This window comes from Chelonia mydas, chromosome 3, assembly GCF_015237465.2.
Source record: "Chelonia mydas isolate rCheMyd1 chromosome 3, rCheMyd1.pri.v2, whole genome shotgun sequence".
Taxonomy (NCBI): domain Eukaryota; kingdom Metazoa; phylum Chordata; order Testudines; family Cheloniidae; genus Chelonia; species Chelonia mydas.
In genome coordinates this window covers 181,244,033-181,257,679 of record NC_057851.1, presented here as the reverse complement: position 1 = coordinate 181,257,679, position 13,647 = coordinate 181,244,033, and the positions used below count along the sequence as shown (strand labels likewise).

The 13,647-nt window shown below is 42.3% G+C and overlaps 1 protein-coding gene across 5 annotated transcripts in view; it reads right to left on the bottom strand.

The window, feature by feature from the left end:
* The window catches only part of VRK2 (VRK serine/threonine kinase 2), a 66,254-nt gene that overhangs the window by 10,611 nt on the left and 41,996 nt on the right, over positions 1 to 13,647 (bottom strand). For all 5 annotated transcript variants that reach the window (XM_027822264.3, XM_037895967.2, XM_043543878.1 and 2 more), the window contains 3 exons: positions 10,567 to 10,687; positions 5,809 to 5,867; positions 49 to 230 (listed from right to left, as the gene is read on the bottom strand). In XM_027822264.3, coding sequence (XP_027678065.2) covers positions 49 to 230; positions 5,809 to 5,867; positions 10,567 to 10,687 — 362 coding nt within the window. The remainder of the gene's footprint in view (positions 1 to 48; positions 231 to 5,808; positions 5,868 to 10,566; positions 10,688 to 13,647) is intronic.

Below are 13,647 nucleotides of genomic sequence, written 5' to 3'. Positions count from 1 at the left end.
CAGGTTTCACAAAATAATTGCTGAACTGCAAGGGATTGTGTTACTTACTTTCAGATCTTTAGAAGCGCACAGATTTAGTGCACATCTAGCAGTGGAAAATTCCAGAGGGCCATCGTAAAAAGTTCCACTTGATTTCAGTCCATCCACCAGGATTTTCTTTAGCACTTGATACTTTGGCTTTTCCTCATAAGTTAAACCATAAACACATGCCAAAAACTTAGCTATTTCACCTGTGGAGTATATTTTAAAAGGGATTTTTTTTTTATGTGGACCAACAACTTTGAAAAAGTCTTCAATCCAAGGAATGACAACCAAGATACAACAGAACCAAAAGGCAATAGCCACAACACAGAACTATCGAAATACAAAGATTTTTTTCTTCTTTGGATGGGAAAAGGAAAGAATAGACTGATAAACTTGCCATCCCCTATGCTGTTCATTATGTTATGATTGTTACAGAAAACTATACTAGCATTAAAAACTACTCCTAAAGTTTCTCTTTTTAGTCCAAAGATGCTGATAATTTGGCAACTAGAAAGATTTTCTTGATATTTGGATCATAACAGGACCTTTAAAATGCTGTTGCTATGTATATTGAATGCTAATTTGCAGACATTTTATAATTTGAACACCTACTGGGAAAGCAAAATGCTTTGATTTACAGGGTCTTGACAATCCCTGCATTATGCAAATATCCTATAAGTCACTAGACAGTGGTTGGTTTTGTTGGAAACAGGTCTTAATAATGCAACCCAGCAATATCATTATTTTACCACCATCACCACCAGCTGATATCTGGAGGGGTTAAGATGCCTTCAGGAGTGTGAGAATACTACAGTTGGGCATATATAAAAAACTTTTCTTGCAGTTATTTTAGTATAATCCTAAAACTAAACTGCAGTATATACTGACATTTATCTCTTCTGATCCCCAAGGTAAAAGATATTAAAACAGAGCCACAGAGTGTGTACTACACTGTAGGAGGAGGAGAAGGGAAAGCTAAGTTTTAAAGTAAAGTATTTTATACTACACAATTCCAATGTCATATAATACGTATTAAATTTGGGAATTCTGTGGGGAAAAAGAATAGTATGAGCAAATGCCTCATAACCTCCCCACCCTACCATGCCCTGCAAAGGCCATTGTTTGCCCTATACTGAGAGCTTCCTCTTTGGGTTACCTTTATACTGTTTCTGTGAAGAAAATACAGAACTAGACAAGCCACACATTCATTAGCTGCTTCAAACTCATAAAATGCTGAACAATAAAACCTTTTGTGGACCTGCTGCTTACATTTCCATACTAACAGCACCCATATTCCTTAACACACTCACTGCTTCCTAACAACCTGGATTGAATGTGGCTAAGATGTCACAGGCAATTACTAAGCCCAAGTCTGTCATGCAGGGAGAGAATTCCTATTTGGTAATTTCCTTTATTAAAGTAAAAAAATTAAGTTCATAGCATTTACATGAAGAAACTGGTTCCAGGAAGACCTAGTGCTAACAGTCTGCTTTTGCAGAATTCTCATACAGGTTAGAATAGCTTTGATAATCAGAGCCTAAACAAAGATTTCACGTTGAACTCAACTGTTAGGGCTACTGGCCTGATTCGTAGCCGGGACTCAACGTGGCCTACAATTTTGCAGCTACAATGGATTGTGCATCAGTAAGTTCCAGGTGGGATTGGTAGCACTCAGATGTGTACCTACCTGACTTGCACTGCAAAGGAGTTAGATCTAGATCTCTGTAGTACCAGGTGCAGCCAAAAAATTGCAGGACATTGCTGAAAATCAAGCCTTTATTATCTAAGTCATCTACTTGATTTTTGTTTTATGGGATAATGAGGGATGGAAGAAGGAACAGATTTTAAACCATTCCATCATTTATAAAGCTATGTTTTAGTCTTATATTTCTATCACGTTAACATAAAGCAAGAAAATCTTCCTGTCAAAGCAGGACATCTACAACAAGGCAAGGCAAAACATACAAGATTCTGTTCAAGGTACACAAACGAAATCTGGTCCTAGTGGGAGATGTGGAGAGATGGATGAAGATCTTTGCAAGACTCTCATCAAGGCATTCTTCTAGGGTTCTGAGTCTGATAAGGAGTAAATCCATCCAAATGGAATTTTAGCTCTTAGTTTGAGACCATTGGGGCAATTGTTGGGTCTACGCAGGTGTAAAATATCAGATTCCTTTTATCAAATACATCAGCAAATTCTTGATATTTTGCAGAGATTAATAATCTGCTGAGCACAGAAGGCAGTGGACTTCTCAGTGCTGGTTCTTGTTTCCTTGGCCCCTGACTTAACTAGACACAATTGTTGGTAGTAGATCAACTCAAATTGTACCTCAAGCATCTTCCATAAGATGTGTGGATCATGCCGTGAGAGCCAGGGAATACTGAGCATGATCAGAAAGTTTGCTGACTGCAGAGTCTCTAGAAAATATTGGATTTCAACTTGGAGGGGCATGATTTCACAAGACAGCATTCCACCACTGATCATTTACACTAGATCTGGGGTGTGCTTCCTGTCCACTGGAACTTCATTAGCTTTAGCAAATTCAACATCCATGAAATTGCTGGTGGCCACGCAATCCACTCGCCTCAGGTACAGCTGGGATGCTGTAGGTGCAGCAGACGACAGTCTGAGGCTGCCAGGATACATGTGGGCAGAAGAGGGGGCCTCGTTGGAGAACTCAACTCCAAGGAGCAGGCTGTCAGAACTACCAAGTGGCAGGGGATGCTCCCAGTGAGGTAGCAATGTTGAGCAGGCTAGAGTAGCTACTCTCACTGGAAGCTTATATCCTGGGTCTTGGGGTCATCTGGTTAGACCTGTGCCTGTGGATTGGCTGAACCCTGGTTGATTGACATGGAGCCCTCAGGTAATCAGGCTAAGGGATGGCTCAGCAGCACTTCTCAGGCTCAGAGAGCACTCATCAGGCAATCATAGATAACTCATTACACTAAATACCTTTGTGGATCTTGGCCTCTGTTTCTTGGGCCCAGATCCACATAGGGACTTGGATGTTGCAGTGCTGACTGTCACAGCACCTAACTTCTAAATCCCTGGAAAAATCAGAGTAGCATCATTGTGATCCAGAAAGCCTGAGTCAGGCACCTAGGCTCCTATACAACAAATGGGGAAAAACAGGTACCTTAGAATGCAATGCACAAAGCCAGCACCTAAACTAGCCAATGGGAGGTGGAGATGAGAGGGGTATGTGCTAAGGAGCCTTAGTTCCCCCGTTTTTACAGATGGGATGATAGCACTTCCTTACCTCACAGGGCTGTTGTGAGGATAAACACATTAAAGATTGTGAGGTGCTCCATGCTGCTCGGTGATAGAGGCTATACGAGAGTGAGATTTTTTTTTTTAAACCTTCTGCTACCAAAAAACATTTTTAGTACTGGCATTAAGGCCCTGGTCATCTCCTTTGCTCTGTAAGCAATGGGGACCCTAAGCTGGGAGGTGTGGAAGTGATTAGCACCAGTGCCACTGCATCATTCCCTCTCTGTGTCTGAATGGAAGCTCCTCCATTCGAGCTCTGGGGGGATGTACAAGACAGGAGGAGCTGCTGTCCATAGCATTTTCATATCCCTAGGCAGAAGATCTAAAGTATTATTTGGGTGCCAATCATTGTAGCATCTAGCTGCCAAATACAGCATTAACATTAGCATAACATTTAATTTGAAGTGGCCATCTCTTGCCATCTTAAAAGGGATGAGGTTCTTCACACATCTGGCAAGCACCGCATCATGGGAGGCACCCCTTCTTTGGCCTCTTGCAAAAGGAACAGAACAGCACCTGTTACCTGGCTGCTCCACCTCCTCGGTCTCTAGGTATGGACAACTTAGCATGCACTAGGAGTGAAGAAATGGCAGCCAGCCTTGCATTCCATGGAAGGGGCCAGCCCATGTCAGTTTTGATTTCATATGGTTGGAGGTGGGGATAATTGCAGTAGGGCAGAGGAAAGGGAGAATTATAGGGAATTTTAGGTGGGGAGAGGGAAAGAAAGGGAAGAGGAGAGAGTGGAGGTAGTGGGTGGTGGGGGGAAGGGAAAAGAGTGATGATCAGAGAGAGAACTAATAAGGGAAAGGAGGAAACAAAATTTGAGGATGAGCAAGAAATTGAGAGGTGGAGAAGAGCAGAATGGAGAGATTGAAAGAGTAGAGCGGGACGGAAAAAATGTATATGTGAAATACGACAAGGAAATGCAGGGGGAAGTAGGATCATAGGGTTAGAAGGGACCACAAGGGTCATCTAGTCTAACCCTCTGCCAAGATGCAAGATTTCTTGTGTCTAAACTAGAGGTGGGCAAACTACGGCATGCGGAACCCTCCTGCCTGGCCCCAGCTCCTGGCCTGGGAAGCTCGCCCCCGGCCCCTCCCCTGTTGTTCCCCCGCAGCCTCAGCTCACTGCGCTGCCAGCACAATGCTCCGGGCAGTGGGGCTGCGAGCTCTTGCTGGGCAGCACAGTTGCAGAGCCACAGCCTGATCCGGTGCTCTGTGCTGCACGGTGGCGTGGCTGGCTCCAACCGGGCGGCACAGCTGCCTGGCCTGGTGCTCTGGGCAGCACAGCTGTAGCGCCACCAGCCACCAGTGCTCCAGGCAGCGCGGTAAGGGGGCAGGGAGCAGGTGGGGTTGGATAGAAGCAGGGGAGTTTGAGGTGGTGGTCAGGGGGCAGGGGTGTGGATGGGGTCGGGGAGGTCAGAGGGCAGGGAACAGGGGGGTTGAATGGGGTCAGAGGTTCCGTGGGGGCAGTCAGGAAGGAGGGGGGGGTTGGATGGGGTGGTGGGGGGTCTGGGGATGGGCAGGGGACAGGAGGTGGATGGGGCAGGAGTCCTGGGGGGGCTGTCAGGGGACAGGCGGGGTTGGATGGGCAGGAGTCCTGGGGGGGGCCGTCAGGGGGCGAGAAGCAGGGTGAGTTGGATAGGGGGCAGGGGCCAGGCCTTGCCTGGTTGTTTGGGGAGGCACAGCCTCCCCTAACCGGCCCTCCATACAATTTTGGAAACCAGATGTGGCCCTCAGGCCAAAAACTTTGCCCGCCCCTGGTCTAAACCGTCCAACTCAGTTCCAGCCTCCTTTCTGAAAACCTCCACTGAAGAAGCTTCCACAACCTCCTGAGGCAGTCTGTTCCATTGTCCTGCTGTTCTTACAGTTAGGAAGTTTTTCCATTTTTCCTGAGATTTAATCTAAGTTGTGAAAGAGAGGGAACGTTAATGACAACTTTTAAAAAAAAAATCTCCTGAGTGGCTGGCTGGCTGGCGGGAGGGGTGGGGGTGGCAGGGCGAGGGGGAACGCGGGCAAATGGACGCACACACGTGCATGCACACACACACGAACACTCAAACAGGAATGCTATAAATTGAGGGGTGTCTGACAGCTGTGATCTACTCAGAAGATACTGCCTGGTCTGCTCTTGCTTACCAGTCTGATCCTGATGGTCAAACTCAAGCTCATTCTGATCTCTTGTCAAATATTTATGCTGAAGGCCCCAATCCTGCAAAGTTTAGTATGTGGATATAACGTCAAAGAGGTACCACACAGGTGGACTGCTGGACCTACACATTACAATTTGCAGGATCAGGGCCCTAAGGGGATAATGCTGCATTAAATCATGCTTGCCTTAGGGGGACTAGAATTGGTAATTTAATTTAAAATATTAAATTTCAGGGTTTGTTTTTTTACTTCATTCTTATTGTTTTTTTCCCAAAAGTTATAAAAATATTTAAAAGCCTTATTCTAATAAACAGACTAAGAGAGAATGATAAAATACACAGCATATGCTCTAATCACGCTTACAGCAACTGCTTCCAGCCGGACCCCACTTCATCACTGAATCTGGGAGCTCGTCCATCAGTCTGAAACAACACAAGAATACAACAGGTGAAATGTGAATTTTTAGGAGGTGATCCTTCACTTGGAATTCTGGATACAGTAAAACTCTATTCCAAAAGGAGGGGATCTCAAGGATAACTAACACTTCAAAAGACTCCTCTTCAAACAAAATCTCTACCTACCAGATACCTATTTTTAACCACCTAGAGACTGAAGATTTAAGCAAAACCAGTTACAACTGGGAAAGCATCTTCACTTCATGCCTCTTTGCAGGAGCTTATACATTTTCTGGGAGTAAATAAATATACCTTGGGATGAAATTTCTCACTTTGCTCTCACCCCAAAGATTAATTTTTGTGCTTTTAAAGTTGGGGACAGTTTTGTCTGGCTTTCTCTAATCATTTAGCACCAGATCCTTCCTAGCCCTAATGCAGGGAAGTAGGGACAACTGTGTGAGAACTGCCAGGATTACAGCTACAAGCTTGGTGGCGGAGAGCAAGGACAGTGTCTCCAGTGCTCCCTAACCAAATGAGGGGCAAAGCTATGGCCCTGTCCCTTCTAAATGTCAACAGAGCTAACCCGGTGGAAGGGGAAGGGAGCCAAGACCTACACTAGATTATTAGGTTGGTTAATTAGGTTGGTTAGGGGTGTGAAAAATCCACATCTCTGAGCAGCATTATTAAGCCAACCTAAATCCCCATGTAGACAGTGCTAGGTCAGCAGAAGAATTCTTTCATGGGCCTAGCTATCACCTCTCGGGGAGGTTGACTACCTAGACCGATGACAGAACCCCACCCATCGGGATAAGTAAAGTCTACACCAGGGGTGGGCAAACTTTTTGGCCCAAGGGCCACATCTGGGCATGGAAATTGTATGGCGGGCCATGAATGCTCATGAAATTGAGGGGGGGGGGGGGGATGAGGGCTCCGGCTGGGGGTGCGGCCTCTGGCCTGGGGCTGGATACCTTACTCCTCCCCCCACCTCAAAGCAAGACAGGGCTTGTCTACACTTACAATGCTACAGCGGCACAGCTTCATCTATGTAACGTTTCAGAGTAGACACTACGGGGATTCTCCTGTTGGTGTAGGTAATCCACCTTCCCGAGAGATGGCAGCTAGGTTGACAGAAGAATTCTTCAGTCAACCGAATGCTATCTACATAGCTGGGGCCAAGGGCAGTAACTAAAGAGGCTTAAGGAGCGGGCCTCCACCCCGCTTCCCTGGGCCAAAGCCAAAGCCCAAGGTGCCAGGTGTCACTGTTTGCCCCCCCGCATGTTCCTCTGTGCTGTCTTAGGGGGGTGCACCCCACATTTTGAAAACCTCTGCTTTAGAGTGATTTATTTTCACTTTTAGAGATTAAATTACTGTAACACTCAGATTACATTTCTCCACAATGGCTCTGTAGATATGATGTAATTTAGCTCTGTGGGGCTCCTGGCAACTGCCTTGCTTGCTACCCCCTACTGCTGGCCCTGCTACAAGGGACTTAGGTTGGCTTAACTACACCACTGAGGGGTGTGAATTTTTCACACCCAACCAACATAGTTTAAAACAAACAATCTAATTTTCTACTCTAGACCAAGCCTGAGCCAATTTTTCCCCACTGCTCCTCCTGGGGTGGTGCCATATACTATACACTGCTCCTTGCTGTGGGTGAGCCAACAGCTTAGTCTAGCCCTTCATGTTTTAAAAGGATAGAACTGCAGTTAAAAAAACCTATATTCCTGCAGGGGCCCAGTTCTCTCTTTAATAAACAAAACACTTTCAGTTAATTCTTCGGGGCCATAGCACCAAGCCCCTGTAACTGGGCTGGGGATCCCATCAGTGTAGCTGCATGGGGACTATTGGAACAGCATCTATGGTCATCATGCACCCAACTGGGAGAAGACGGGATTATCTGCACTGCAGCAGACTGTAGTCCAGGGAGTCACAACAGAGTTGAGCCTTGTTGAACAGGTGCATGTCCTATCTGAAATTGCCCTTCTACCTCAAAATCCTGAATCTCCTTTGTTCGGAGGAACCACAGGGGACCTACCAGAGCTGCAGGCGCAGGATTTGCCCCTAAATTCATAAAGGCAGAGTACAAGGGCTTTGCTTAGAGAATCTAAAAAGAGGATAAAACCATCAGGTCCTCATCCAATGGGGTGGTTTTGTATGGAGTGGCTTCACAAGCCCTAACAACAGCTAGGGTTCTGCTACGATCCCTGTACAGCCATGGGATGAGCATGTGAATCTGTGAAGCGCTGGATGAACTGGCTACGTCATGCCCCAAGACCTACCCTACACGCCAGTAGAGACAAACATCTGCACAGCATGCAGATGGGAGGGTCCCCATGGGGCCTGTCCTTTAAGGCTGTCAGTAGCTGCCATCACGTTTAGAGGAAACGGGAGGTGGGATTTTGTTAGTCACCTCTTTACACAACAGTACATGTTTAAAAAATGAACTTTCCAAACAGCATACTGTACATCATTGTTTCACTCTCACATGTAATAGACGCAGCAGCAGTTTCAGTGGATGGCACCTACCCTGTGGCTCATTAAAAGAGGAGAATTCAGGTCTGACTAGAAAGCATCAGAAATTAGAGTTCCAGAACTAAATTAAGGAAAATTCTATGTGTTTATTTAAATGTCGTTAATTTCCCAAAACTTACACTTGGAAATTCTATGATTTCTAGCTGAATTTCCTCAGCTTAACTTCCCTCATGAGGCTGCCATGGCACCAATTTCCATTTGATTGTTAATTATTCTTTTATTTCAGTCACTTAGTGTTTCGTTCTTTTTTGTAATTAGAGGTAGTGATTAGAAGATTTTTATATTACACTGGAGTTTCCCTTTTTGAAGTTTTCACATGCTTTTATTTGTGATCTGATAACTCAAGACCAGTTTAGTTTTTAAAAGTTTGTAGTTTGGTGAAAAGCACAAGCCATGCCAAGGCTGAGTGACACTGGCAGAGAAAAAGGGAAGTTCAACAAGTGAGAGAACACATTGCATCATCTCCCTTACCTATTTAAGTGGGCACACAGCGGCAAATCCAGCACCTGGCCTAAACAGTGGGGATAGGTGCTGGGGAGGAGAAATCCTTTCCCCCAGGCCACAGTATGGCTGCAGAGCAACCCTGCAGAAGTCACCTCAGTTACTGGACTGGAGTATGCAAGATGAAGCACTTACTTCTCCCCCCACCTTCACAGCCATAACTCAGCTACCCCTACTTCCCTGCATTAGGGCTAGCAGTAGATTCTTCCTAAATGACTAGAGAAACAAGGGGAAGGGAAGAAAATGGGATTATCTGTGCAGCAGCAGAGTCCCAAGCCCTGCCTCTGTGTCTTGTACTACTTCAACTGCACTCCCACATCCAGGTCTGCTCTCAGCAGAACCATACTGGTTCCACTGCAAAGGGTATATGAGCAGAGAAGGGGGCTGGATTTGTCCATCGGACACCCATCAACTTGCATGTAACTGGATATCTACATGTACATACACCCATCCCCTCTGGTCTTCCACAACATTACAGGGGCATCAAAAACATTCAGACAATTAAGGGAGCTACCTCAGTAAATGTTTCATACCAAGGGACACACAGTCATTCAAATAAGAGGGAATTTTTGCCAAATGGAGTTGTACCATATTTTATGTATTTCCTCCTAAGAAGCCTTTGGCTGCCAGTCTGGAAAATACCAGTGCTTGAAGGGTTAACTGTAAGTGAAGAATTAGTGAAGCAGTTTGATCGATTAAATTGATTCAGTAGAATTGTGTAAGTGTTAGTTTGGATTCTGTACCGATCAGAACTTCTAAAGCAGAAATATTAAACATAACATACGATGTCAACGTTTACAGATGCAATCTGTATTATCCGCAGTCTGCAGGCTAACCTTTTTCTCTGCTGAGAGCGGATGCCATACTGAATTTGCAGATTGATTTCTGTGGCTCAGATATCCCTATTGTGTACCTCTGTTGTGACTTGCCCTACTTAAAAAAGTTTGCTGCTTTCTCCAATTGTGATGCTACATCTATGGAAAACTACAGTTCAGCATATCCTTGTACTGAAGAACAGGCTATATTGTACCACATGCAATTAACTCTCTCAAGTCCCATCAGTGAGAGCACTGAAAAAATGGTAATAAACTCTGTTGTGTTAATATTATCTAATGAGTCATGCTGGTGTGGGGGGAGATGGGGGGCAGATTCTAACAGATAAAGTTTTTTACTTGGTATTTTAAATGTTCATATAACATTGAAATACTAAACCAAAAGATTTAATTCTTTAAAAAAAAAATCTACATAACTGAAAGCGAAAGAAATAGAATGAAACAACACATGAAAAATAAGAACAGCTTGCTCAAATTTTCATCTCTGTCTCTGTGAAGCAGTTACATAGTTGATTCTACAAAATCATTCTGAATGTGCAGCAAGCATACTGACACACAGGATTTGCAAATGCAACTTCTTAAATAATTATGAGAATTCAAAAATCTGAGAAATTGTTCTGCATGACACATTTGTGTACATGAAATCTCCACAGCTGCATGCACATAAATGCATGCAGGAGATGTAATGCACACTCCCAGAGTTACATCTTTTAAATGCTTCTAACATATCTTTAATTAAGGGAAAATGTTTTTGCTTTCAGGTAAGGCAATATTCTACAGGATGTGAACTCCCTTTGAAGTTCACTTTCAGATTTGTTTTGGTAAATGATGGAGTATTTGAAATTATTATTATTTACTTTATTTTAGCAGTCTGGACAGATACAGGGTCCTTCAGGTTCTGTTCCCAGGGTAGTTTCCCACATAACCACTGTAGCATGCAATAGCCAAGGATTTCAAGGTCACCTCTTCTGGATGGGGCTAAAGGAGAGAGAGAGAGAGAGAGAGAGAGAGATGAAGAATACGACCCATAAGAAATAGAAAAGCTTTGACTGAACTACTGTTGATGAAATATGAAAAAGCCAAATGGGCAAAGTGTTTTGTTTGTTCAGCTGTATTAGAACTAAAACGCCCAGGATTTTGGCCTCAGTCCACAGACAGGCAGTGACTTGTTGCTGCTGAAAGTAAGGGTCAGTTTCCTCACCTCCTCCAACTTCATCCTTCCTTAGTCTGGCCTGTCACATGAACTTGATCCCCATGGCCTCTGACATGATCCAGACAGCCCATAACCCAGTACCAACACTTTCTCAAAGAGCCAAGCAGTAAAACAAAGAAATAAATGTCTGCTGCTAAATTGCTAACACATGTTCCAGGAAGTCCATGGGGTCCACATTGGTCATGCAGAGACCCTTTCAGTGCAGACTAAACACTGATGGCCTTTCCTGTTCTACTATAGAACTATTTGAAGTTGGAAGATATGACAAAACTGCCATCTAGTGTACATTTACACACCAAATCGGTCTGCTTACAAGTTCCATGAACTGTTTGTTTAAAGAGAGAGTTGTAGCACAGGCTAAAATACACTGGCTCTTTAGTAAATCATTCATACATTTATCACAATTTTGCTTGCCAATAAGAAAAGCACCGAGTTATTTCACAAACACCAAAACCCCCCAACCCCATATGAAAAAGCTGAAAACACATACTAATTTTGTTTCTTCACTACTGGTGACAAAAAACAAACATCTTATACACAGGGAGACAGACGGTACTTGAATTCATACAAAGATTGACTGTTCCCAGGAAAGAAACCCACTGCAATGTAATGTAAGAACTAGCATTGTTGATTGCTATTTTAAGTAACAAGCTGGGGCAGATTCCCCATTTCTTTGTATGAAGCTGAAGCATATCCCATGTTCACAATATAACACGGTAGGCTGAAGTACACTAACAAACTGTTAATCAATTAAAATTATTGGGTAAAAAAATAGCAAGTCCTTTTGAAAATAAATTACTCATTTTCCCAAATTCATTTGAAACCTGCATAAAAACTGAGGGCAACTGTGAGTTTATATTTACGTGGTAGCCCACGTCTAAAGTAGAGAGACAGACACACAAGTAGTAGAGTATGTGGCTGTTAATCCAGCTGTAAACAGGTATCATATTTTATGAGCTTTCATTAAATAAATTCCAAAAAGTTACTCAGCAAACGTATCTTTTAATTTAAAAAGTCATCTACTGAAAGCTACAGTGCCAACACTTCATAACTGTTTCTTGTTACCATACATGGTTGTTATAAAAGCAGAAGACAAGATTAGTTCTTACATATTCTCTATCTTTACCACTATTAGACTATCAGATTACTAAAGGCCCTGCAATCCAACAGAATGCTACGCTATCCCTTGGGTGTCATTTATTTTCTGCACTAGATTCAACAATGTCCTAATGCAAGACTTGGCTCTCGTATTAAAATAAAAACAATCTATACCACTTGCTGTTCTGTAGCGATTTCTTCAGTCATAAATCTCCCGTTAACTGTGGAATGATTCCATTCATACACATGTGTTCACAACTCCTTTTTCCATTATGGCAATTCCAGATTACAACCATATAAACCAGCACTTTTGATGGCAGAGCCTCTAATTTTCACAAAATGCTATTCTGACACCTGTTTGTGTGTCACAGGCTACATACAACCAGCCCTTTGAGAAAAACTGTCAGAATTACAATGGAGTACTTTTTTCACTGAGGGAGTAATTGATATGAAGCTGTAAGTAATGGCAAGTCATTTAGATTTCAGAAGCTAACCTAACATAACTACTCTTCAGATTAAATAGTCCTCAGAGAGTAAAATTTATTCCGTTGTTGTAATTTGGCCACGTCTAATTACCTTTGAATTCACATTTTAGATCTTTCACCCATTTCTTGATCTGCTACTTCATTTGTACAGCAAAGTCATGTTGTGAGTAGGCAGCATGTGTACAAGAGTTTTACCAATGCGTTAAGAAAGTTGTGGTGTCCCACAGAATAAAACGCAAAATATATGCAATTAAACTACATGCTGCAACAATTAAAAAGAAAATGAAAAGTATTCCAAAGAGATGATAAACTACCAAAGCTGTTTATCTACATATTTGCAAATCAGTGTTAATACACAAGTAGATTTACACATATCTTTTTTGAGATTTATTCAAAAGCATCAACATTTCATATCTACTTGATTGTGTATTGTCCTATCCTCTCTCCCTACTCTCTCATCAGTTCATTATTAGAGATCTTAACTTCTTGAAATGATTATATTTATATCATCATGATTTTTAATATTTTTATATATTTATTTGGCTAATAATTACTCTACTCTTTAGTGAAACAGTGTGCTTTATGGTAGTAACCAGTTGAATTCATTACAAATGTGAACTCTCTATTCTCTAAATAATCCCAATTTATCTCTCAACTATATCTTTAACCAGAAAAATAAATCTGCTAATAAAATCTAAAATGAGATTACTAGAGTCCTTGATGATTTAAAAAATAAATCTGGGTTTAAAGAACTTCAAAGCCTGCTTTATTTTAAGATATAATAAACAAGTGAAAATTCATAAAATTTTGACTTTTAAAATACAGCAATTCTGCTTGATAATTTGTCACTTTTACAAGACCATATTTTAAAAAGAATCCTTATTTTAAACCAAATTACATTTGATTTCTCTGTAGACTAAGAATTTCTATTCTTTTTTTTCAACAGACATTTGAAATTTGATTTTCCATTAGCTACTACAATATTATGGTGTTACAGTTGTTAGCCCAATATTAAATGCTACCTGATGAAAACATTTTAGTATAATATTATATTCCACAATACTTCACAGTTTAACTTTTTCACTTCAAGATTTAAGACCTGATTCTGTACTTGTGCCAAGATAAATCAGAAGGTACTCCAC